Source organism: Meles meles, chromosome 3 (genome assembly GCF_922984935.1).
Source record: "Meles meles chromosome 3, mMelMel3.1 paternal haplotype, whole genome shotgun sequence".
Taxonomy (NCBI): Eukaryota; Metazoa; Chordata; class Mammalia; order Carnivora; family Mustelidae; genus Meles; species Meles meles.
Genome location: NC_060068.1, coordinates 85,610,322 through 85,636,761, shown reverse-complemented (window position 1 = coordinate 85,636,761; position 26,440 = coordinate 85,610,322). Strand labels below are relative to the sequence as shown.

Genomic DNA, 26,440 nt, shown 5'->3' with positions numbered 1-26,440 from the left:
TTTCTTTTTTTAACTGTTTCCAAACATATAGTCTCGGCCAGATATCATTGGGCATACATGACTCTCCCTTTATCCGTTAACTTTTCAAAAACAGGAAAGAGAATGGCAACCTTGCGACGAGAACTCTCCGGCGGGAGTAATCACACCTTTTACTTACTACCTTTCCGAGCTGTGTGCGCGTGCCGTGGCGCGGGCGGAGCTGAGTGTGTAACCGCCGCTCCCAGGTGCGGGGCGGGCCCGGACCCTCCCGGGCGCCCAGCGAGAGTCTGGGACTGACAAAGCTGGGCGGGGCAAACTTGGCTCGGCCCCGCCCCGGGAGCTGAGCGGACTTTCCGTGCGGTGGGCGGCGGGCACGCTCTTCCCCGAAGCCGCACAGGTGAGTGGGCCCGAGGGGTGGGGCCCTGGTGAGGCGGCGGTGGACGGGGAAGGGCCCGGCGCCCCCCTCCCCCCCCGCCCGCCGGCAGGTGCGCGGCTGGGGAAGGAGAGGCTTTGGGCCTCTTGGCGTGCGCTTGGACCCGCGGCGCTTGCTACTCAGCCCCGCCATAACCTGCGGCCAAGGCCGGACGGAGACGCGGAGAGAGGTGAGGGCGCCGGGGAGAGCGAGGCCTGCGCCTCAGGAGGGCCGCTCAGCCAGTTCGCTTTCATTCAGGGGACACAGGTGCGCAGCGAGGCGCGTCCAGCCGGACGCCCTTCCCCCGCGCCGGAATCCTCTGATCCCGACCTGCGGGCGGACTTAGTTCGGGCAGCTTTGGGCGTCTTCTCGACGGACCGAGAATGGATTTTTCTGTCGAAGGCGCGGACCGAGCGGTCCCTGGGGTGGGCAGTCCCGGGGAGTGAGAGACTGGTGGACCGGACGGCGAGCGGCGGGCTCGGGAGCGACCCCAGCGCCCGTGCTCGGTGTCCCTTGTCACTCACGCGTGGATTTACTTAAAACCCTCGGGCCTTTCCCGGCTCCCAGGAAGACCAGAAACATCTCGTGGGCCCAGCAAAACTTGAAAGCGATGCTTCAGTTTTTTGTAAAGGCGACAAGTTCGGTTCCCGTGTCACTTTCCTGGGGGAAACCACGTATCCTCCCCCCGCTATGGCTTTTAGAGCTGTGTGCGCCTACGGAAGGGAGCCAGAGTCCGGGGCTTGTCCAAAACAAAGACCCTCTGTGCCTCAGCGTGCTGAATCCAAGAGGGCTCCCAGTGGCGCCCTGAGAGAGACGCGAGACGTAGCGGGTAACCACGACGTCAGCAACTACCGCTGGCCATTCCCTTCTAAAATCACGTATTTTATTATTCCATGATTCCCCAAGTTTATTTTTTGCTTTTTATGTAAAAATTATCTTTATTATGTAACCGTCGATATGGTGTTCTGATTCAAATGAGCCACTTCACACAGGTGAAGATAAACCCATTTCAGTGAAGCACACGTTTTTACCAGTGTGTTAAATTAAGCAATGGGAGGGGCGCCTGGGTGGCTCAGTGGGTTAAAGCCTCTGCCTTCGGCTCGGGTCATGATCTCGGGGTCCTGGGATCGGGCTCTCTGCTCTGCGGGGAGCCTGCTTCCCCCACTCTCTCTCTGCCTGCCTCTCTGCCTACTTGTGATCTCTGTCAAATAAATAAATAAAAGATCTTTAAAAAAAATAAATTAAGCAATGGGATATTGAGTTATGTAGAACTTGCTGCAATTGTTTCTGTGCTTTTGCTTCGACTTTATTTAGGAAAATATATTTTAAAACAGCAGTAGTACAGGGCATTTATAGAATTGAAATGTTTTTAGACACGGGGGCGCCTGCGTGGCTGTCGGTTAAGCCTCTGCCTTCAGCTCCAGTCATGATCCCAAGGTCCTGGGACTGAGGGAACCTGCTTCCGCCTCTCCTCCTGCTTTCGGGTCCCCCTACCTGTATGTTGGCGGTCTCTGTCTCTGTCAAGTAAATTTAAAGTCTTTTTAAAAAGTAAAATAAATGTTTTTAGACACAGATGAGATAAATGACAGAGACAAAAATAACTGCTGATTGCCCTCATTTATATCCTACTTTGCACTGGGCACCATGCTGGAACTAGCAGTTAATTCTCTAAATTGGGATACCCCATTAGAAAACCCAGAAATTTAGAACTCTCTACATTTTCACCCATTCCGTGGGTGACTATCTAGTCTATGGTGGTACTTATCCTTCTGTGTGTACACTGCCTACTGCTCCTCTCCACCTGGATTTCTAATGGGTAACTCAAACTCTTCAGGCTGCATATCCCCAGGGCTTTCTCCAGTTTGGAGGGGTGGAGAAATGTTGCATATGAGACTATCGGATGTCTGAGATTTGCTTCAAAGTAATCTGTTGGCAGGAGGGATAGATGAAACAGGATTGGTCATCAATTGATAATTATTGAAGTTGGTTGATGGGTATACATAGGGTTCATGATGCTATTCTTTACACTTTTTATTATGTTTGAAACTTTCTATAATAAAAAAATTTTAATTCCTTGTGTTAAAAAATCTGACTTCTTTCTATCTCCATTGCTACCACCCTGATCCATTGGATTCAGTCAGTGGCATCTTAGCCAATCTCCCTGTTTTCTTCCTTGTCGCCTGGAGTGTACTCTCGACTTAGTGTCCAGAGTGATCCTATTAAAACATGTCAGATCTTGTCACAGCTCTACTCAGAATGTTTCATGCGCTTCTCCTCTCACTCCTGGTAAAAGCCAAAATCCTTTCCCGTGGTTCTCAAGGCCCTAATGATTCAGATAGACTTAATTCTGCTGCTTATCCTCTCACTCTGCGGCCGCCCTTGCCTCCATGACTTAATAGTTCTTGAACTTGCCAAGCACTCCTGCCTCAAGGCTTTTGCACTAGCTGTTCCATCCGCCTGGACCGCTTCCCCTGATAACCTGTCTGTCTTCCTCCTCTGTCTCCTTCATTTCTGTGTTCAGATGATATGTTCTCTATGAAGACTTCTCAGGTCATTCTATGTAAAACTGTAACACCCTGTGGCAGAGAGCTCCTTAACACCTTTCTTAACTTTGTTCCTTAGCATCCAGTGTATTTCATTTCCCTTATCTGTCATCTGTAATCCCCCCATTGAGACTTAAGTTCCATGAACTCAGAGATTTCAGTTGTTGTTGTTGTTTAAGATTTTATTTATTTATTTGACAGGGATCACAAGTAGGCAGAGAGGCAGGCAGAGGGAGAGGAAGCAGGCTCCTGGCTGAGCAGAGAGTCTGATGCGGGGCTCGATCCTGGGATCCTGGGATCGTGACCTGAGCCGAAGGCAGAGGCTTTAACCCACTGAGCCACCCAGGCACCCCTCAGTTGTTTGTTTGTTTGTTTTCACTGATACACTTTTAGCATACCTGGTGCATAGCAGATGTTTGGTAAATATTTGTTGAACGGATAGGTCTCTATTTTACAAAATGAAATAAAGCAAAGCCTTAGGAGGGTACCTGTGTGGCTCGGTTGATTAAGCATCCCGCTCAGGTCATGATCTCAGGGTCATGAGCTCCAACCCCTCATCAGGCTCGCACTGGGTATGGACTCTGCTTAAGATTCTCTCCCTCAGGGGCGCCTGGTTGGCTCAGTGGTTTGAGCCTCTGCCTTCGGCTCGGGTCATGATCTCAGGGTCCTGGGATCGAGCCCCGCATCGGGCTCTCTGCTCAGTGGGGAGCCTGTTTCTCCCTCTCTCTCTGCCTACTTGTGACCTCTCTCTCTGTCAAATAAATAAATAAAATATTAAAAAAAAATTCTCTCCCTCCCTCTGCTCTCTTTCTCTCTCAATTTAAAACAGAACAAAAAAAATGAAACACCCAAAGCCTGAGGAACTTCTAAATGGTTCAACACTACAGACGTGGGATTCTCCATTTAAACTTGGAGATCTTCATAGTGCCAAGTATAGTACTGTATGTCCAGTTAGTTTTCAGTAAATACTTGTTTATAAGTAACGAGAGGGAGAAATTCATTGTGCCTTAAATCTAGTAGTTATATTAGTGTATAGTGTCCCTTTTTGTGTGTACATGTAGGTCACTGATTTCGTGAAGGAAATCAACAGGTTTAGTAAAAGTGCTTTTTGTCTGCTTTGTTAGGTGGATCAAACCTCCTCTGAGATACTGTTTGAGTGTTGCTATGGCAACAGCAAATCGCCTTTAGGTGGCCCCTCTGGAAAGAGTGCTACATGTGATACACATGGTTGCTCTGTGTTGTACTTCTGGGGACTCTTAACATTCAGTGATTTTTTTTTTTCTCTGAGAATTCAGTTTTTAAAACTGAGTATCAATAATTAATATTTTAGAGTGGAAGAAGCAATTTCCCCTAAACCAAACTAAACTAACTAAAATTTCCCTGATTTGAGAAAGAAAGGGGCTCTTCAGTCCCTGTATTTAATACAGCTGCTTCTCCCAGGCCATTCCAAAGGAGATTTGAGGTAATGAAAATAAAGAGTATTTGCTGACACATCAAACTTCGGTATGCTCAAACTACTAAATATTTTGATTTAGGCGTTTGAGAAAAGGGTTCTGTTTGGGATGTGTTAGTATCCTGTATTATTAAAATTTAGCTTCTTATATGGTTTCTACACTTTGTTGTTTACAGGGCTCATAGGTAAATTAGACTTAGAAATATTTTAATTCAGAACTAAGATTTTCATTTTGATTGCCCTTAAAATCATATAGAATGATGATGTTACCCCTGGCTAATATGTTGTATATGTTTAAAATATTTCTATTATCCTTTTTACATGTCATGATAATGACATGATCATTAGACATGATCATCTGCCATTAAGTGAATAAAATCAGGATCATTGAAGGAATAAATAGCTAGGCATAAGTGATAACTTTAACTTCTTGGCCACAGGTGTAAAAGTCACAAATGTCGTCAAGTGATGGAAGGTCCCGGAATTGGGACAGACACTATGATGAAGTCCCAAGGGACAGGGACTCACCCTATCAAGACGGCACCCTGGGAACCCTCCAGACTCTTCGTGACAGTGAGCTGGCTGTGAGCGCTGATCCCTTGCCACCACCCCCTCTCCCGTTACAGCCACCATTCGGCCCCGACTTCTACTCAAGTGACACAGAGGAACCAGCCATAGCCCCAGATCTCAAACCCATAAGGCGCTTTGTCCCTGAGTCCTGGAAGAACTTCTTCAGAGGGAAGAAAAAGGACCCGGGATGGGATAAGCCAGTGTCTGACATCAGATACATCTCGGATGGAGTGCAGTGTTCACCTCCAGCCTCTCCAGCAAGACCAAACCACCGCTCAGCCCCCAACTCCTACAAAGATCCTTGCGGAGGGTCAGAAGGAACCTTTAATTCCCAGAAAGAGGCTGAGGCCATGTTTCCCCACGATCCCTACAGTTCCCTCGGACGACACACACAGACAGCCCAAACGTACAGTGAGAAGGTGGAAGAGTATAACCTGAGGTATTCCTACATGAAGTCGTGGGCAGGCCTGCTGCGAATTCTGGGTGTGGTGGAGCTGCTTTTGGGAGCTGGCGTCTTTGCTTGTGTCACAGCTTACATTTACAAGGACAGCGAGTGGTATAACCTGTTTGGATATTCACAGCCCTATGGCATGGGAGGCATTGGTGGCCTGGGCAGCACGTACGGGGGCTATTATTACAGTGGCCCCAAAACCCCTTTTGTACTCGTGGTTGCTGGATTAGCTTGGATCGCCACCGTTATTATTCTGGTTCTCGGCATGTCCATGTATTATCGGACTATTCTTTTGGATTCTAATTGGTGGCCTCTAACTGAATTTGGAATTAACGCTGCCTTGTTTATTTTGTATATGGCTGCAGCCATAGTCTATGTGAATGATACCAACCGAGGTGGACTCTGCTACTATCCGTTATTTAATACTCCGATGAATGCGATGTTCTGCCGGGTGGAAGGAGGACAGATAGCAGCGATGATCTTCCTGTTTGTCACCATGATCGTTTATCTCATTAGTGCTTTAGTTTGCCTAAAGTTGTGGAGGCACGAGGCAGCTCGGAGACACAGGGAGTGGATGGAACATCAGGAGGTAAGGAATTTCACCATCCTTCATTCATTTTTCAATTTTTTTCTGTTATTTTTTCCCTTGTTAAATATGTACAGTTGTCAAAACGAAGATTTTATAAAAGCCATTTTTGTTTTTTAAATGATCTGAAATTTGAAAGTCCTGGCTCAGTATCTGACCTGCTTTTGGTGAGATAACTCACTGTGGCGTGTCACTGATGTGTAACATTGCGAGTGGGCATCCAATGGGGAACACGGTATATGGTTTGTCGGCTGTACTATGTCTGATGCTTAAGGGGAAAATTTCTGTAACAAAGAATAATACCGTTTTCAGTACAGTGACTGTCTCCTCATTAAAGTAAGTTTGAGAACAGGGTTGATTCTTTAGTGTGGTAAAGCTCAATAAAAAACAAAACTTTTAGGTTTTAGGTGGAAAGAGCTCATTTACAAGTTATGTAAATGACTTTCCTTCAGTGACTTAAATAAAATCATGTAAGAATACAGTGGACCACATTTGGTTTTTTTAAGTATCGAGAGGCTGAGTCCTATTGAACATTTTCTGAAAACTTGCCCAGGCATTTTGATGTTTCATTCTTATTTTGGGAAGATGAGTATTCCCAAATTAGAATGGGAGCCTGGCACTTGTTTTTATTTCCAGGATTTAGCTAATTAAATAGAAGAAGGAGGAGAAGGAGGATTAATAATAATAATGATAATGATACCTGGAGGATAAGATTATATAAAAGCCATATTTAAAATTATTTTATTTGAACAGTAGCAAAAATGTTAGAGTGTATTCCTTTAGCTTCATTATACCCTGAAATGAGTTAATGTTTTGTTTTCTTCTAAGGAGAAGTGTGTAGTAGAATTACCTATGCTACCAACAATGTCTTACTAATTTTTTCTTAATTTTGAGTCAACTTATTACACATTTTTCTTTTCACACTTTTTTTTTGTTAAGATTTTTTATTTATTTGAGAGAGAGAGAGTGAGATAGAGAACATGAACATGGGGAGGGTAGAGAGAGAAGTAGACTCTGTGCTGAGCAGGAAGCCCGATGCGAGACTTGATCCCAAGTCCCTGGGATCATGACCTGAGTAGAAGGCAGATGCTTAACTGACTCATCCACCCAGGTGCCCTCTTTTCCCACTTTTAAAGATTTCCTAGATACTATATAATTGCAAATACTATATATATGGGCAAAACTAGGTTAAAATGAAATCCTGCCCTTATTTACTCAGTAACCTATTTATTCACTTACCTGTACATTTTGTGTTTAATCTTTTGTACAATCTTACACATAACAACAACAAAGAACTGCATTAATTTTGTAACAGGTACCTTATGTGTTGTATGAAGAACCTCAGCATATTTCATTGTGACCCATACTCTCTCATCACAAAATATATTGATCTTATTAGAACTCCACATAGATTCAAGTTATTTCTAAAAATTTATCTCAACACATTAAGCATATTTCTTAAATTTTCATCAGTGTATACAAAATAATTTCAAATTTTAATCAGTGTAAAGTGTGGATAGTGAAACATACTTCTTCATGATTTTATGTAAGTCTAATAACAGCAAACTTATTTTTTTTTAAAGATTTTATTTTTGACTTGACAGAGTGAGAGAGAGAGAGCGCACAAACAGGGAGAGCAACAGGCAGAGGGAGAAGGAGAAGCAGGCTCCCTGCCAAGGAAGGGGCTCGATGTGGGCCTTGATCCCAAGACCCTGGGATCATGACCTGAGCCGAAGGCAGATGCTTAACGTATTGAAGCACCCTGGCGCCGGTCAACAGACTTCTTAACATCATTTCAAAGTTCTACATGAGTCTGACTATAATTATCAACATAAACATTCACTTCTATCTCCTTTCTCAAAACTTGTTTCCATAAGACTTTTTTTTTCCTTTTTTTGGGAGAGAGAGAGAGCAAGCAAGAGAGAACACAAGCAGGGAAGATAGAGGGAAGCAGGCTTCCTGTGAACAAGGAGCTTGATGAGCTGGATCCCAGGACCCTGGGATTGTGACCTGAGCCAAAGGCAGACACTTAACGGACTGAGCCACCCAGGTGCCCCCCATAAGTCTTTTTATGATGGTTGATTAGACTTGAATTAGCTCTCATGTAGGAGGTTGTGCCACTTTGTATGTTGCTATAACTTTTTTTTTTTAAAGATTTCATTTACTTATTTGGCAGAGAGAGAACACAAGCGGGGGAGTGGGAGAGGGAGAAACAGGCTTTCCGCTGAGCAGGGAGCCCGATGTGGGGCCTGATCCCAGGACCCTGGGATCATGACCTGAGCCAAAGACAGATGCTTTACGACTGAGCCACCCAGGTGTCCCAGTTGCTGTAACTTCTTAAGAGTTAGAGGCTTTAATGGCCTGTGAGTTTTTTCTATTAATTTTATACCTATAACAATTTATTTATTTTAAAAGATTTTATTTATTTGACAGACCGAGATCACAGGTAGGCAGAGAGGCAGGCAGAGAGAGAGGAGGAAGCAGGCTCCCCGCAGAGCAGAGAGCCCGATGCGGGGCTCGATCCCAGGACCCTGAGATCATGACCTGAGCGGAAGGCAGAGGCCTTAACCCACTGAGCCACCCAGGCGACCCTATACCTATAACAATTTAAATGATTTAATTGCACAGGGTAGTGGGAGCCAAGAATAAATTAAAACTTCTAGGTAATTAAATGCAATTTACCTAATAGTCTCTATTAGGTCTGTATCTCTAACTGTGTGTTCCTGACAGACAGGGAGTTACAGTTAACCCACCTCCTCTGCTTCTTTGCTAGCTCGTCCAAAGTCACCCAGATGAGCAGGGAACATCTGTCAAGTAGAGACTCCAAGTCTGTAAAATTGAGATTGGGCTATAAATACAAATGGATGAAAATATTTACAAAGTAGCCTCACACCTCTCTGAAAAATCATTTTCACTCTTTTTTATTCTAGATAAGTGAGCCATCATTGCCATCCAGAAGGAAAATGGTAAGAATAAAGTTCACATTGTATTTTACGTCTAGCTTGTTAAATGTTTTCTGTCTTATCTGTTACCTACAAAGTAGATCATCTGTCTGTGAAAGTGTATCTATTAAATTGAGTTCCTAACTGAACATCTAGTTCAACTTTCAGCTTTTTTTCTCATAATGAAAGGATCAAATTAGACGTGCACATGGTGTCTGTTGGGCAAAATTGTAAGTGCTATCGTTTTTTTAGCTTCTTTTCATTTTGTTAAGATTATGCAAGTGAACAGCCATTTCTTATGTTTAAAATTAAATTAAAAATGAAATTAAATTTAAAAAATTAAGTTATAGATTTTTAAGTCCAGGGGATTCTCTCAAACTTTCTTTAGTCTTTTCAAAGTTCTTTGCTGTTCTTTTTCTCACCTTGCTTTCAGATGCTAAATCTTGTTGTGGCAGGAAGAAAATTCCTATTCCAGAATTGACTAACATCATGGCAGTAGTCAAGATATTTACCTTTCCATGCCTTGATTTCTTCATCTGTAAAATTGGAATAATAGTTGATTCATTAAAAAAAAAATTTTTTTTTGAATCTTAAAAAAAAAATTGATTCCTACCTCACATATTTGCTGAGAGAATTAAATGAGATGCTGTTATTATATTTAATAGCATATATGTAAAAACCTAATATATTTTAATAATCATAATTTTATCTCATTGAAAAGTCCTTTTTTTTTTTAAAGATATTGGGCATTATTTCTAAGTAAGAAATTGAGAATCCAGCCTTTGGATTTGTTTCTTTGTAAAGGGAGTGTATGTACTTTGTTCAAAACTAAAAGGGTCTCTAATACAATGTCTTCTCTCATACCTCATGCCTCAGCTTCCCAGCTCTCCCACTTGGAAGGAACCATTGTGGTTTTTTTGTTTTGCTTTTGTTTTTAATAATTTTTTTTTAAGATTTTATTTATTTATTTGACAGACAGAGATCACAAGTAGGGGGAGAGGCAGGCAGAGAGAGACAGAGAGGAAGAAGAAGGCTCCCCGCTGAGCAGAGAGCCCAATGTGGGGCTTGATCCCAGAACCCTGGGATCATGACCTGAGCTGAAGGCAGAGGCTTTAACCCACTGAGCCACCCAGGCGCTCCGGAATGAACCATTGTTATCAGTGCCTTGTGTTTCCTTTCAGACATGTGTTTATATTATCTGTATATGTAATGTGTATACATACACACACACACACACACACACACACACTTACTTTACTCCCCCTTTCACACAAATGCTGGCATACCATACCCACTGTTATGTCCTTTATTTTCTTCTCTTAACAAAACATTTCTAAGACATTTCATTATTAGTACATAAAGAATTTCTGCATTCTCTTTTTGTAACTGTATAGTACTGCATTGTGTGGGTGCTCTTGTTTATTATTATTGCCATTGGGCAACCAGGCAATGGTAGTTTTACCAAGTTCCACTCCCAGGAGCACTGTAGTCTTCCTCACACCTTGACCAACACAGTGGTAGGAAAATTGTTGACATCTGTCAACCTGATAGGTGAAAAATGGTGTCTAAGGTAGTTATAATTTGCATTTGTCTTTTAAGGAGTGAGACTGGGGGCGGGGGGGCGGCTGGGTAGCTCAGTGGGTTAAAGCCTCTGCCTTTCGCTCGGGTCGTGATCCCAGGGTCCTGGGATCGAGTCCCGCGTCGGGCTCTCTGCTTGGCAGGGAGCCTGCTTCCTCTTCTCTCTCTCTCTGCCTGCCTCTCTGCCTACTTGTGATCTCTATCTGTCAAATAAATAAAATCTTGAAAAAAAAAAAAAAAGGAGTGAGACTGACCATTTTTCACATGTTATGTTTGCTTTTCTTTCCCTATTGACTCTAGGTATCCTGTCTACTTTTTATTTATTTATTTTTAAGATTTTATTTATTTATTTGACAGAGATCACAAGTAGGCAGAGAGGCAGGCAGAGAGAGAGAGGGAAGGAGACTCCCCACCGAGTAGAGAGCCAGACTCAGGGCTTGATCCCACGACCCTGAGATCATGACCTGAGCCGAAGGCAGAGGCTTAACCCACTGAGCCACCCAGGTGTGCTCTCCCCACCCCCCACCCCGCCCCATCTACTTTTTAATTGAGTTGCTAATTTATACAAATCCTTTAAGTGCATGCATTTTGAAAATACCTTCTATAGGTTTTTTTAAAAACATTATTCTCTTTAGCACAAATAGAATATGAAAATGTTTTGTTCGCAGTAAAGTAAGGAATTTCTGAAGTGGACAAATGACACTTTGTCCAAGGGATTGTGATTAATACATCAGTGTTATCATTCATTCACTGAACAAACATGTCCCAATTAGATTGTAGGCTAGTGATATGGATACTACAAGGTACATCATCTCCATTTCCCAGGGGCTTACAAATCTTGTGAAAAAGAAAACCACAGAGTGTTAGTAGAGTGTGTATATATGTGAAAGAGTGAGCAAGAACTATAAAACTGAAGTTGCTTAAAGATCTGTTTCTCAGGCACCTGGGTGGCTCAGTGGGTTAAGCCTCTGCCTTCGGCTCAGGTCATGGTCTCAGGGTGCTGGGATCCAGCCCTGCATCAGGTTCTCTGCTCAGTGGGGAGCCTGCTTCCCCCTCTCTCTCTCTGCCTGCCTCTCTGCCTCTCTGTGACCTCTCTCTCTCTGTTAAATAAATAAATAAAATCTTGAAAAAAAAAAAAAAAGATTTGTTTCTCAAAAAAAGGAGAGATTTGAGTTCTCTGCTGTCTTCTGGGGGAAATCAGTTTATGGATAATAATGTCTCAAATTCAGCATTGTTATTGGTCAAAGCAATTGGGATCTGTAATTAGCCACAGATTTTAGTGGATCAGTTGCCTTAAATTACTTCTGACATGTATGTTAAGTCATCTGAATTACAGTCTGCCATTGCGTCTTACCAGGATCCATAAATCTTTAGAAATCATGAAATACTTGAGCAGCCCTGATGAACCAGGCATGGGATAAATGAGGCTGGGATCGGTTGGTCTACAGAATATTGAAGAGTTCCTCTTGTAGCGTGGACCTGAGTGCTACAAACCTATGCACTTGAAACATTCTTCATAGAGCTAGTCACACACATGACTCTGTGCCTGTGGCTTTTAATTTGCTTATATTGTACTTTGTTTTCACTTCCTAATTCCCTTGTCCGTTGCTTTAAATATTTATTTATTATTGCTTTCAGGATGTGTATTTCAGTTAGACTTCTTAACTCAGTGGTACAGTCACAGTAAGCGGAATGGATGCTCACTTTTGAACTGTTACATAGATAGATGAATAGCTAGGTAAATAGTAGTTACCTTTAGGAGGGCCACTGCCTAACTGTGGGAAGACAAGGAGAGAGGGAGACTTACTTTTCATTATATACCCTATTAGATGTTTGAATTATATGTCATGTATGTACATATTACCTATTCAAAAATGTTTAAGTTTTTAACAAATTAATAAATACTTCAAATAAAATTGGCATAAGCAATGTAGAGCTAATGCTTAAATAATTAATAACACTGGCCCTTTGTTTGAGATTTAAGAGCAGCTTCTCTAACTTACCTATGGGCTGCATTCCAGTGTTAGTGACCTTGACCAAACGAAGAGAGCACTCTTCCCAGTTGGGAGTCATGAGAGAAGTTTGGCCTGATTATTGCCAATACTCTTATTCCAGATTGCCAGTACTGCTTTAACTCTTCTGTAAATCCTGCTCCCTCAGAGGGACTGACGGGGAGACTCATGAACCCTACCCTGGCCAGGAATGACCATCATGGCTGCATGACAGCCTGGTGAGAGTCCTAAAATAATGCTCACTGCATGGAAAATATCAAGTTTAAAAGACTTTAGTGTAGAAGATGGATCAGGGTTACACAGCTGTTTTATAATGGAAAAGGGGTCTAAAAACTTCTACACAAGGAAATTCACTTTCTAAAAGTTGGCAGTCTTGGGGCACCTGGGTGGCTCAGTGGGTTAAAGCCTCTGCCTTTGGCTCAGGTCATGATCTCAGGGTCCTGGGATCAAGCCCCGCATCGGGCTCTCTGCTCAGCGGGGAGCCTGCTTCCTCTTCTCTCTCTGCCTGCCTCTCTGACTACTTGTGATCTCTGTCAGATAAATAAATAAAATCTTAAAAAAAAAAAAGTTGGCAGTCGTGGGAACAGGTAATAGCATACTCTGATATCAGGGGTAGCACGTCAGAGTGCTAGCATTAGGAAGTATGTTTCTGATCATCCCCAGGGACTTAAGAATCTGTTTGCTTTGTGGGGGTTAATAGTGGTGTACATTTTGCAGATGCTGATTGTTCAGTCCATGAGACAGGACTGTCTCATGGGGCTGCAATGTGGCAGTGATGTGGCAATGGTAGTCATTCTTTGCCATGGTGGAATTTATGGGCTTGCTCACCACTCCCTTTAAGGTAATGGGATTTTCCAATTGTTTAAGTGCAGAGTAGAGTCAACCTGAAAGGCCTGGCTGAATTGGGGAAGTTGCCCCAAATGCAATGAGGGTGGTCAGCGTGATTGTTTGGTGAGAATGTGGCTGAAGCAGAAGGTATAGGTAGGACAGGATCAGGGAGCTCTGCCAACAAGTGCTAGGGTACCCCTTTCAGGCTGCCCTAGAAGGCTGGTACCGGGCATGTCCGGGGTCTGTTGTAGGTTCCCGGCTCCCGAGAGGTCTTGGAATAGTCAGGAATAATCTTAGTGGAGTTAGAACCCCCATTCATAGGGCTCCTTTGAAAATCCTACCAATCCCTTTAACTTAAACTCTTTCAAGATATGGGAGCCGAATGCAGAGGGCACCTTTTCACAGGGCTCTTTCTCAGGGAAGTGAATCACAGTGGATCCACGTTCAGGTATATTCTAGAGGCAGACCTCTGGGAGGGAATCCTGTGACTCAGTTGGGGAATCTCTCTAGACTTACCTATTAGAAACCTTTAGGAGAGGCTGGATCTCCAATTTCTCATTGATTTTCACTTGCTTCTTTCCCAGTTCTTGGTAGGGAAGAATTGGCAGGCTACCACAGGAGAGGTAGTGTAGTATGATGAAGACAAAATATAGCTTGGAATCAGGCAAATCTGAATTTCATTACTACTAGCTCTGTGATTCTGAAGAAGTTACTTACCCTCTCTGAATGTAAGTTTCCTGTCCCCTGTTTGGAACTATTTACTACGCTATAACTTTTTATTTTGTATTTTAACAAATACACTTTTTGAAAAGCAAATAAGATCATTTTAAAAAAGAAATATACAGGGGCACCTGGGTGGCTCAGTGGGTTAAAGCCTCTGCTTTCGGCTCGGTCATGATCCCGGGGTCCTGGGATCGCGCCCCACGTCGGGCTCTCTGCTCCGTGGAGAGCCTGCTTCCTCCCCTCTTTCTGCCTGCCTCTCTGCCTAGTTGTGATTTCTGTCGAGTGAATAAAATATTAAAGAAAAATACAAATATAAAGTAAGATCAAACAGAGACAGAAACAGATTCTAATAAATCTCTAAGTGCTGGACAGGTTTTTTTCCAAGCTAGAAAAGTCAGAATCTAACCTGAACATTGAAGGTGGTAGTATGGGTTTGGGATCACAGCCCCTGCAACAGTGCATGGTGTGCTCAGAGGGAGAGACTTAGTACTTGGACAAGTGCACACTTTTTTAAAAAAATTTTATTTATTAATTTGACAGAAAAAGACAGCAAGAGAGGGAATGTAAGTAGGGGGAGTGGGAGAGGGAGAAGCAGGCCTCCTGCTGAGCAAGGAGCCTGATGTGGAGCTTGATCCCAGAACCGGGGGATCATAATCTGAGCCAAAGGCAAATGCTTAACTGACTGAGCCACCCAAGCACCCTGCACACTATGTCTAACTTGGTAGCATATTCAGTCCATTTTTGTCTAAAGCACTTTTTTAATTGAAGTTAGTTGACATACAATGTTACATTAGTTTCAGGTGTACAATGTAGTGATTCAACTTCTCTATACAGTTATGCTGTGCTCACCACAGTGTAGCTGCCATATGTCACCAAACAACACTGTCACATGGACTGTATTCCTTATGCTGTGTCTTTCATCGCCTTGAATAAGTTAACTGGAAAGGGACCTCCCCCTCACCTTCACCCATTATGCCTACCCCCCACCCTCCTCATCAGTGCATTTTTTAATTTGAAAAGCTTAGTAATTGTAACCATAGCATTACTAACCCCATTGCTTAATTACTTTATCTTGCCTCACAATAAAGCTTTTCTGTTATTTGCTGACAGAGATTTCTTTTTTTGCTAGAAGCAAAGAAAGGTCCTATGAAACCTGGGGCCCTGTATTTGTAGTCAGGAATACTGAGAATGGTGTCCCAGGGCTGGAGCCAAACACAGCCTTCTAATAAGAGCCTAATGAGGTTTTGATTATTTGTCTTAGGTGTACTTTCAGATTTTTTTTTTCCTCAGTAAGGTTTTCTGAATTGATATTCACCCAAATACAGTGAAAGAAAATTTTAAGAGTGTTAAAAACAGAAACGTTTAGGGGCGCCTGGGGGGCTTAGTGGATTAAAGCCTCTATTTTCTGCTCAGGTCATGATCTCAGGGTCCTGGGATAGAGCCCCGTTTGGGCTTTCTGCTCAACAGGGAGCCTGCGTCCCTTCCTCTCTCTCTGCCTGCCTCTCTGCTGACTTGTGATCTCTGTCTGTTAAATGAATGAATAAAATCTTAAAAAAATAATAATTTTAAAGCAGATGAAATAGTCTGAAAATATTCTGACTTCTTAAAGCTTCCTTTTTAAATAAAAAGTGAATCTTTGAATTAGGGGTGTGCAAGTAAGGAAAATGAATAGTTCCTGCTTGAAAAACTTAACCTAGGGAAAAAAATTCTACCTGGATAGAATTTATGATTTTGACCCGGAAATCTGAGCTTGACACCTGGGGCTGCTGCTAAGCTCTGAAGGGTCAGCGTTATCCATAGCGGCTCCATCAGCCAGGGTCCCCCTCAGACAGCAGCGTGACAAATGGGTTGTTAACTATTTAGAAGCTAAAGAGGGAGGCCATGAAGTAGAGATCCATTTATTTAAGCCCAAAAAGTTTCGCCTCGTTTTATTTTTTTAAGATTTTATTTGTTTATTTGAGAGAGAGAGGATACAAGTGAGAGTGTAGGGGGTGGGAGAAAGAGGAAGAGAGAACCAGGCTCCCCACCGAGCAGGGAGCCTTATGGGGACTCAGTCCCAGAACTCCAGGATCATGACCTGAGCTGAAGGCAGATGCTTAACTGACTGAGCCATCCAGGGGTCCCTGTTCCCCTCTTTTTAGTACTGTCATTCATTATCAAGATCAAACAGGTAAGAATTCATTCATTTGAAGAAATGGCTTCTTAAAAAGTGGAGAAAAAGGAGAATAAATACTAACCTCAGAAGGTGTTCCCTGAAATACTCCTGCTTAGTCTCCTTTCCTTGGGAGTTTCCTGCTCCTTACGTGGATCCTTGCTGTTTGGGACCCAGTGGCCAGCATGCCTCCCGCGCCAAGGCCGTCTGGTTCCACTTCAGCCTTCTCCTGGGTGCTGTGGGCAGCCCTTCTCTGCACAACCCTCCCCCAAGGTTGGTTAGCTGCCTCACCTGCCAATGCGTGGTCTGTGCTGTTTGGGGAGTTAAAAGCTGGTGATTTTTAGGATGAGGTAATCTTAAGCCACACCTCAGACATAGGGAAATCAGGAAACAAAAGGATTTTAAAGCTCTGCCTGGCAAGGGAAAGAGCAAAGTTTTAAAATGTGTTGTAGTTGGGGCACCTGGGTGGCTCAGTGGGTTAAGCCTCTGCCTTCAGCTCAGGTCATGGTCCCATGGTCCTGGGATGGAGCCCCGGATGGGGCTCTCTGCTCAGCAGGGAGCATGCTTCCGCCTCTCTCTCTGCCTGCCTCTTGGCCTACTTGTGATCTCTCTCTATATATATCAAATAAATAAACAAAATCTTAAAAAAAAAACAAGTGTTGTAGTTTGTTTTCAGTCAAGTGGGAGCCCTCCCGAGCTGCTCTCAGTTTAGTTCAGGAAGTTTAATTCAACAAATGTATGCCAAAGTCCCAGGGGCCCAGTGGAGGGGGGCTGAGTGCTGTAATGAGAAATCAACCATTTCTAGGGAGCTACCAGAATTTGCAGGGCACTTTAGGATTGAATGGTACGCATTTAAGTAAACCTTCCTCTTGTTAGTCATTTAAAGCATCAATAAACAGAAAAGTTCTTTTCACAAACAAACAAAAAACAATTGTTTGTTGTTTTTTGTTTGTTTGTTTTTTGAGAGACAGAGCAGGAGCAGGGAAGGGGCAGAGGCAAAGGGAGAAGCAGACTCCCCACTGAGCAGGGAGCCCACCTGAGGACTCGATTCCAGGACCCTGAAATCACAGCCTGAACCAAAGGCAGACCCTCAACTGACTGAGCCCCTCAGATGCCCCTGTTTGTTTTAAGTAGGCTCCATGCCCATCGTGGACCCCAAGCCAGGGCTTGAACTCATAATCCTGAGATGAAGACCTGAGCTGTGTGATCAGGAGTCAGACGTTTAACAGACTGAACCACCTAGGTGGCCCCCCCCAAAATTCAGGGTTTTAATTGTGGCTTTTCCCCTTCCCAGCTCTGATGCTCTAGAAAATTTACTTAACCTCTCTGAACCTTGCCGGTTCCCATGTAAAATGGGAACCCCTTTCCTGGCATCTACCCACCTCACCACTGTGGTCCATGTTGTGGGCCCTGCCCCCTGGGGCCACGGAATGGTCTTTCCCTAAAGCTGCACGTGTGTGTGTGAGCCTGCCCATTCCAGAGTGGGTTTCCCTGAGTATTGACACCCCTGCTTCCTTATGTCATACTTCAGAGCTACTTCCTCTCCAGGTCATTTCCTCTTGTGCTACTTCTCTTTTGAATGTACCATTTTTTGCTAAAGACTTCTGAGAGCTTTCCAGTTGAGAAACCAGGGTGACTTAAAACAAGGAGCCACAGGTTCAGAACTCATGGATAGCTGAAAGGCCTTCACCACCTTTCCTCTGGGTTTGCTTGCTTTCCTTTTCGGGCAGTGAAAACAATGTAACTCAACTCCCTTTCCGACCTAAGTGCTGGCTACTTGTGGCTGATTCATCTCAAGTTCCCCAGGACATTTTTTCTCTTTCTATTTAAGTAGCCTTATTCCATATTTCCCCCCGAATTTCTTACTTTGAACTACATTTTGTTTTCTTTTTTTTTTTTTAAGATTTTATTTATTTATTTATTTGAGAGGGAGAATGAGAGAGAGATCACAAGCTGGGGAAGGGGCAGAGGAAGAAGCAGGTTCTCTACTGAGCAGGGAGCCCAGTGTGGGACTTGATCCCATGACCTGAGCTGAAGGCAGAGGCTTAACCCGCTGAGCCACCCAGGCGCCCTGCAGTTTATATTGTTTTATAGTTGGGGTATACAACCTAAATAAAGTACGTAAGACCCTACATTTAGTATTTCATCATCCACATTTAATATACACACAATGATTTTACCTGTCATGCACTCCTGTTCCTCAGTGTGGTTCCCCTTAGCTATTACAAAGACATTCAGACAATTTTGTGACTATAAAACATGCAGTTCCCAAGTGAAATGTTAATTGCTGCTTCTACTTTTCTTCCCCCTGCTTCTTCCTACCATTTTGTTCTAACATAAATTCATGTGTTTTTTTTTTTCCCTCTTCCTCCACCTCTTTTTACAAATAAATCCTCTCTTTCTCCCATACTGTAGTGTGATATGGCCACTGGTGGTGACAGACAGAGAGACCAAGAAGTTAATATCAAAGAATTGAGACCAACAAAGATGAAACCTGAACTTCTGAGTGGGCACATCCCTGCAGGCCACATCCCTAAACCTATTGTGATGCCTGACTATGTCGCGTGAGTGTCTGTTTAAATCCTTCTTGAAGGCAGAAATGGAGAGATACCATTTGTCTCCAAGTTCATGCTCTCTGCTTGACAACGTTTATGTTTAAACAGTTGTTTGTTCCTGGAGAGGTAGGATATTGAATTGAAGATATGGCATGGTCAGTGAGGAATAAGCTAGGCTGATTTTCTGTTCAGCCTGTTTTCAGTGAAAAAGTCACAACGTTGGTTTAATTTTTTTTCCATCAGAAAATACCCTGTGATTCAGACAGAAGATGAACGAGAACGCTACAAAGCTGTGTTCCAAGACCAGTTTTCAGAGTACAAAGAGCTCTCTGCAGAAGTCCAGGCCGTCTTGAGGAAGTTCGATGAGCTGGATGCAGTGATGAGCAGATTGCCTCGTTGTTCAGAAAACCAACAGGTCAGTGCCTGCAGCTGCCTGGGAGGGGCCCTGAGAAAGGAAGGGTAAAATCCGACCTTCACGTGAATGTGGGGCAGCCATAATCTCCATGTGCATCTGCTGTCTATGTCTCGGAAAGTCATTTGAGGTCTTCAAGGGCACTAGTCAGGATTATAATTCATATTATATAGTTTCGTATCTTTTGCTCTCAATTATTAAACAGATATAAAACAATCATTTTATTTTCTTAGGCAAAAAATAAATTTTCCTAAAATACATACTGAATCCATCAGGGTCCTAAAGGAGACCGATGGCACACTCAAACTGAGACAGTTTGAAAAAGATTTATTCACAAAGGTGTGGACAGGGTGTAGGGGAGCAACCAGGGTTCAATGCATTCTCCAGATTCTCCAGGGGTAAGTGATGGCCAAGCTGTGAGCACCCCAGATCCAAAGAGCACAGTGCATAACAACAGAGTAGATCTGAGCCGCTGGGCACACACATCCACACATTATACGGATAACCGTGATCATGACAGCGGGAGTTAGGGAAGAGTCACAGCAGTCACCAGGGACTCAGTCACTTTCCGTAAGGTTCTGGAGTTTGGGTGGGGGTGGGGGGCCGTGTCGCATTTTAATATTTTTGAAATCAGGATACCCTGTTAATCCGTGGCACTTTTTATCAGATGTACATTTTTTATTGAGACACAATTCACATGCCATAAAATTCATCCTTTTAGACTGAACAATTCACAGGGTTTTAGTACATTCCCAAAGTTGTATAACCATTAGTACTCCCTAATTCTAAAACATTGTCATCACTCCAGCAAGAAACCCCATACCCATCAGTACATATTCCCCATCCCTGCCCCTCTCCCACCACTGACAACTACAAATGTACTTTCTCTATAGAATTCCTTATTTTGAACATTTTCTATAAATGGAATGATGTAATATGTGGCCTTTTGCATCTGGCTTTTCATAACATTTTTAAGGTTCATTTATATTGTAGCAAGATTCAGTATTTCATTCCTATCTGTGATATTTATTGTATGTACCACATTTTCTTTATCAACTTATCACCTGATGAACATTTCAGTTTTTTTCCACTTTTTGGCTGTTACGAGTTATGCTCTGAACATGTATCTGTAATATCCTAACTTTTTAAAAGACTGTGTATTAGTCTAAGCTATTATTTGTATAATTCAAAAATTTTTATAAAGATTTTTTGTTTCTTTGTTTGACACACAGAGAGAACACAAGCAGGGGGAACGGCAGGCAGAGGGAGAGGGAGAAGGAGGATTTTCCCTGAGCAGGGAGCCTGATGCGGAGCTCGATCCCAGGAGCCCGGGATCATGAACTGAGCTGAAGGCTGATGCTTAACTGACTGAGCCACCCAGGCGCCCCTATAATTCAAATTTTTAAAACTCACAGCATTTTTAACAAATGTCATGCAAGTTAATCTATGTATATAACTAACATATATTTTATATATGTGTATTCTGCTCCTGTGATCCGTATTGACCAGGCATCTTTGTTTTGACCACAGACTATTAAGTGTACATTTAAATCAGTTATAATTATGAGCTCTCTAAGCCAAATGTCCAGAGTAATAACTTTTCCCACTCCTGGAACAAAGGAATGGTGTTTTCTAGGAGGTGCCAGTACCAGGAAGCAGGAAAAATCCCGCAAATATTGCAGGTCAAGGGTCACTTGGTACCATTTGAAAGACAAACAGGGTCCAGAGGTCCAAGAAGGATGCCCAAATTTATAGGCCCTTGAAGGAGTGCAGGAAGGATTGAGCAGGCCTCTAGAGATTGTGTCGGCACAGGCTGGGAAGAGCAAGCTGGCTGACAGACAGGATGCTGAGCAGTCCAGTCATGTTGTCTTTGAGCCTGGACCCAGTGGCTCTGGTTTATGGCTTTGTGTGAATGGGCAAGGGCTCTGACAATTGAGTCTGCACCTGATGGATGGGAAGGACATGATTATAGTAGGGACTGAGACTGGGTCCTCCGGTGATATTTCTGTACCATATTAACAGTAGTTGTTTCCTGTGGTTTGTACAGAGCATGGTAAGTAAGTAGCCAAATGACAAGGCCACTATTAGTCTCCATGTCTCCTCAAGCCCCTATCTAAAGTAGAAATATTAATTGTATCACAAAAGTTAACTTCTCATCGGCTACAGGCGTTGCTTTGCCGTGGGCGGGAGTCAGAGGGAAGGCCTGTTGGTTTCCTGACAGGTCCCCAGGGCGGTGTTCAAAAGCCCAGCGGTCTGGTTTGGAGCGATAGGTTTTCTCACAGACCTGCTTGTGTGCCCTTGAAAAATGAATCACATGACTTTTCTAGGCCTATAAAATAAGAATATTGCTCAAAATAATCTGGTCCTCACTGTCTAAAGTTCCGTTTTTCTTTCTTTTTTTTTAAAAGATTTTATTTTTTTATTTAACAGAGATAGAGAGAGAGATCACAAGTAGGCAGAGAGGCGGGGTGGGGGGGGGGGGGGGAAGCAGGCTCCCCGCAGAGCAGAGATCCCTTGGGTCTCAATCCCAGGACCCTGGGATCATGACCTGAGCCAAAGGCAGAGGCTTAACCCACTGAGCCACCCAGGCGTCCCTAAAGTTCCATTTTTCTGACAGCCTCTAGGATAGGTTTTGCCATTCTTATCTCAGCCTGCATCACCCTCACCACACTGCTGGCCCCAGCAGCTAGTTTCTTCCCAGTCCAGGCCCTCTTCAGATAGGTGACACTAAATTAGCCAGTCACTTCAATGCTGGCAAACAATCAAAGCACAAATGACACTCCTGCAAAAGGCATGGAAGAATTAGAATAGGTTGCAAAAAGAATGTGGGTGGGTGATGAGAAATGTTCTCAGGGAGGGCTTTTAGAACTATAAATATTATTTTTCCTATTTTACTTACTGAATTTATGGTATCTGACAACTCTAAAGCACAGGTTTTACATGGATAAATTGCCCTAGTAACCCCTTGGATAGACTGTTCAGTCCATGAACAAATTTCGTATTTGTTATAAAAACATTCTTAGTTAGAAGGAACCTTACTTAGTTATTTTTGAAAGTCAAATAGTCTCAACCTCTTAATCCAGTGTGTAGTGTGGTTATTACATACCAAGCCCTTTACCAGGGTCATTTCAAATATGTGAACCTTCTCACAAACTTGGGGTTGCCAGGAAGGGAACAGAGTCCTGGGACCAACTGGTTGCCCAGGCCAGACAGCTGCTGTGTGGTGGCCCTGGGACTCGGTGCTAGTTTCATGCGGTCGGGGCCTTCCTCTCTTATTCACCCCTAGACTGCAATGTGTGTGGCAGGCAGGAAGCCTTCTAATCTTTGTCCAGTGAATCGAATTTTAGTGTGTGAATACTTTCATTATAGTCTTAGATAAAAATTATTTTCTGTTCCAATTCCCTGTGTACTTAGATATTCTTGAGATATGATTTGAGTAAATGCAGGTGTTTTAATTTAAGTGTACAATATATTATTTTTAGGAACGTGAGAGAATTTCAAGAATCCATGAAGAATTCAAGAAAAAAAAGAATGTAAGTAAACCCATTTTCTTCAGAGTATATTCGAATGCACATACAGTGGTGACAGCTGACAGACCTTAGATTCTTTCAGCTAAAGTAGTTCTTTTTTAATATTTCTTCAGATGCTACTTACTAGAGAACAGGAGTGGCTCCTGAATGCCTTTTCTTCTCCTCTCTGTCGTGAACACATTCTATTACAACCTGGTTTTTAGCAACCTATAGAAAAGAGCACCAATATAGGACTTCTCACTGACATTTCCTTCAAAAATAAAAGTCATTTTACATTTTTCATTCCATCCTTAATTGCACAGTAGAGGCTGGAGAGAGCTTCTGTTAATCTTTTCTGTACTTACTAATTTGCTCTTTAATATATTTTAAACTATTGAAGTTAAAGTTATCCTCAGCTTTCTGTATTTGCACTCAATTTTGCTATGAAAATATTCTAAAAAAATAAAATCATCTTTAGGAAGATTTTAAAATCTGTTGCAAGAAATCTGCTATGAAGGGTCATTTTCTGGGTGATAATATGTTTCTGTGTTCTTCTCTGAGGAAACTAGAAATGAAAATATTGGTTGTGTTTCTTTTCCAGGATCCCACATTTCTGGAGAAAAAAGAACGCTGTGATTATCTGAAGAATAAACTTTCTCACATAAAGCAAAGAATTCAAGAATATGATAAAGTAATGAACTGGAATGTGCAAGGTTATTCTTAAACCTTATTTGAAACCACTTTTTTAATGTTAATATTTATTTACTGTTTTTTCCATGCTAGTCTGTGATAGAGAAGCATGTGCTTTCTGCATCAGCTTCTTGTTGGTTTAGCTGGTCTGCCATGCTATGATAGTATGACTTCACTTCAAACATTTCAGAACAAGTCCAGATTTACCAAGGACCTTTACTCAGAATGGAAGAAATGCTGTGTCCATGTACACTTTATATTTAACCTGTTAGAGGTAAAAATTGTTTAGAGGTCTTACCCTCACAGTGTGATGAGCACACAGAGCATCATTTTGGGGCTGTTTTCTCCTTTTTAACTCAGGCTGGCTCCTGGGGTTTCTCTAGGACATGTTTGTCTTCCGAGCCAAGGCGTCCTGCCTTCTCTTGGAAGGGCCTTGAATCCGGGATCAACATTTCCAAGTCTTAGGATCTCAGGCAAGTTGCCGTATCTCTCTGTGCCTATTTTCTCATCTGCACAAGTGGAGCTAACAGTAGTGCCTACCTTGTAGGGTTGTTGTGAGGCCGAAATAAGCAATGTTTGTAAAGCACTTAGAAGAGACTGCAGCACGTTACACAAAGTCCGTTAGCGCATGCGGTCCGTAGAAGTGATTGTGACGTGAACGCACTGCCAAGGGAAAGTTCTTACTGAGCACACTCAACTAGTTAACCAGAAGGCCCACCCGTCTCATGGGTTTCCTTTTTTGCCATTAATAACTCTTACCACATGTAGCCTTAAGCAGGTGCTTCCCTGTGGTTCTGTGGCCACTGGGGTCCACTGCACCCTTCCTATCATGAATCGCTATCACTGTGCACAGAGGTCCGCCTCCCCACAGCCCAGCCCGGTGCCAGGATTGTGTGACCCCTGTGGCCTCTTCTGCCCTGTTGGCTAAGGCCCCATGACCCTACATTTGCTTAGAATCTCCTTTCGATTTACTGTGATGCTTCATCTTCCCAACCACTCTCTTGGCTGTGGGGCTTTGTCCATGACAAGTATTTTATTTTTAGTAGTATGAACAGTGGACTACCTAAACAAATGTTTTTAAGAAGTCATTGCTCCTGGATCCTATTCAGCAGCGTCTGTCCTGTGGCAAGTTTCCTGGGTGCAGAAGTACACCATAGCTGCCATTCGAACAAGTAATGTTCAGACAATTTTCTAAAGCAATGAAACCAAAGAAAAGCATGTGGAAAAACAGAGCCTTCAAAAGCGTTGGATACTGAATGGACTTCCTTGTTTTTCTTTATCTTTGAAATCTCATTTAGTGTTTATTGTTACTATTTTAATACCGTGGCTCCCAGAGTATGCTTACTCTGAGATATCCTGCATGTCTCAAGAGGTGACACCTAGGGAAGTGTGAGACCCCTCTCTAAAGCCCCCACTTAACTGGAACAGCCTCACTTCCTGTTTTATATGTTAGGGTCCCATGTTAATATTTTGCTTAAGAAGCACACCAGTGCTTTAAAAAAGGGGAAAAAAAAAACAAAAACCAAACCATGAAATAATACCATTTTGATGGATCGTAAGGAGTTAGATTCATAGTGAAATGAGGTGTTAAAAAATTTAACTTTGTGAAACTTAATTTTACAATAATTGTAAATGTTAATCTTTGAAAACCAATGTTGTAACACTAACTTTTAAAATTTCTCATGTCAGTACCTAGGCTTATTAAAATTTCAACTACTTGTTTTTTCTGTGTGTCCTTCCTTGTTTGTTTTTCTAGCATTCCTGTGTTGACTGGGCATGTTCTTGAAAATATTTTCCATTATCAGAAAACAAACTGGAAAGTCATTGAAAACCTGTAGGTCATGATGTTCAGGTGACAGTTTCCTCCTCCCCCATTATTTGCAAAAATTCAAAGCCAATGCCACTGTGTACCACAAGCTGAGTGGCTTACAACAACGGAAATCTATTGTCTCACGGTTCTGCAGGCAGACGTCAAGATGTCAGCAGGGCCATGCTCTCTCTTAAACCAGTAGGGAAATCCTTCTTAGCTTTTGGTGGTTTGCTGGCAATCTTTGACGTTCCTTGGCTTGTGTGTTTATCACCCCAATCCTCACCCCGATCCTCTGCCTTCACACTGCCTTCTCCTTGTGTCTCAGGCTTCATTTGGCTGTCTTCTTATCAGGATACCAGTCTTACTGGATTATGGGCCCACCCTCTCATCTGTGACCTTATCTTAACTAATTACCCCTGCAAAGACCCAGTTTCCAAATAATATCACATTCTTTGTGTACCAGAGGGTTAGAATTTTTTTTCCAGGGGGAGGATACTATTCAACCTGTAACAGTCACCTGTAGCAAAGTTGTGACATCTGGAAGCAAAGATATTTCCCTGTACATTTTCCTTTTTCCAGATGACTTTAACATGTATCCTAATTTGAAACTTAATAGGAGAATATGTCAGTATATCTAAAACTTAGAAGAAAGTACATATTCTTCAGTCATATATTTGCCAGTTCTGTGCCAAACACTTGTCGGCCAGATACTGTTCTAGCATGGAAGACCCAGTAGTTGGTGAAGCCGAGAAACTGGGGTTATTGTCTAAGGAGATATCTGAGTGAGAAGGCCCGGGCTTGGTGACGAAGTACATGTTACTGTTATGCACGTCTCTAGAAATGGTTTGTGTACTGAACCTGATACTGAGATGCACCGTGTTCAAAAGATAGGCAATATAGGAAAAATCTATAATTTTTTTCTGATTCTCATCTTTTTAAAAAAGAAAACTATTACAGAAAAAAAATTTTTTTTTAAGATTTTTATTTATTTATTTGACAGAGATCATAAGCAGGCAGAGAAGCAGGCAGAGAGAGAGGAGGAAGCAGGCTCCCTGCTGAGCAGAGAGCCCGATGCGGGACTCGATCCCAGGATCCTGGGATCATGACCCGAGCCGAAGGCAGAGGCTTTAACCCACTGAGCCACCCAGGCGCCTCAGAAAAATATTTTTAAGAGAAAACAACTACTTAAGTATAAAAGCTTAGAAAATAAAAGTCCCAACACTATTGGGGTGTCT

General features: G+C 42.7%; 1 protein-coding gene across 2 annotated transcripts; it reads left to right on the top strand.

Annotated features, from left to right (window-relative positions):
- Positions 1-292: 292 nt before the first annotated feature.
- On the top strand, positions 293-25,117 carry MARVELD2 (MARVEL domain containing 2). Of its 2 annotated transcripts, none has more exons than XM_046000861.1 (7): positions 293-376; positions 4,828-5,997; positions 8,925-8,960; positions 18,645-18,793; positions 19,028-19,199; positions 22,679-22,729; positions 23,307-25,117. In XM_046000861.1, exons 2-7 carry the CDS (start codon positions 4,843-4,845, stop codon positions 23,427-23,429), a joined length of 1,686 nt encoding a protein of 561 aa, XP_045856817.1. In that variant the 5' UTR covers positions 293-376; positions 4,828-4,842; the 3' UTR covers positions 23,430-25,117. The 2 variants fall into 2 exon arrangements, with proteins under 2 accessions (XP_045856817.1, XP_045856816.1); XM_046000860.1 differs by lacking the exon at positions 293-376 and adding an exon at positions 383-581.
- The last annotated feature ends 1,323 nt before the right edge of the window (positions 25,118-26,440 follow it).

Coding starts and splice junctions, on each gene's coding strand:
- MARVELD2 (XM_046000861.1), top strand. CDS start 4,843: ATGTCGTCAAGTGATGGAAGGTCCCGGAATTGGGACAGACACTATGAT. Junction 8,961..18,644: donor TGCCATCCAGAAGGAAAATG/GTAAGAATAAAG, acceptor CCCATACTGTAG/TGTGATATGGCCACTGGTGG. Junction 22,730..23,306: donor AATTCAAGAAAAAAAAGAAT/GTAAGTAAACCC, acceptor TTTCTTTTCCAG/GATCCCACATTTCTGGAGAA.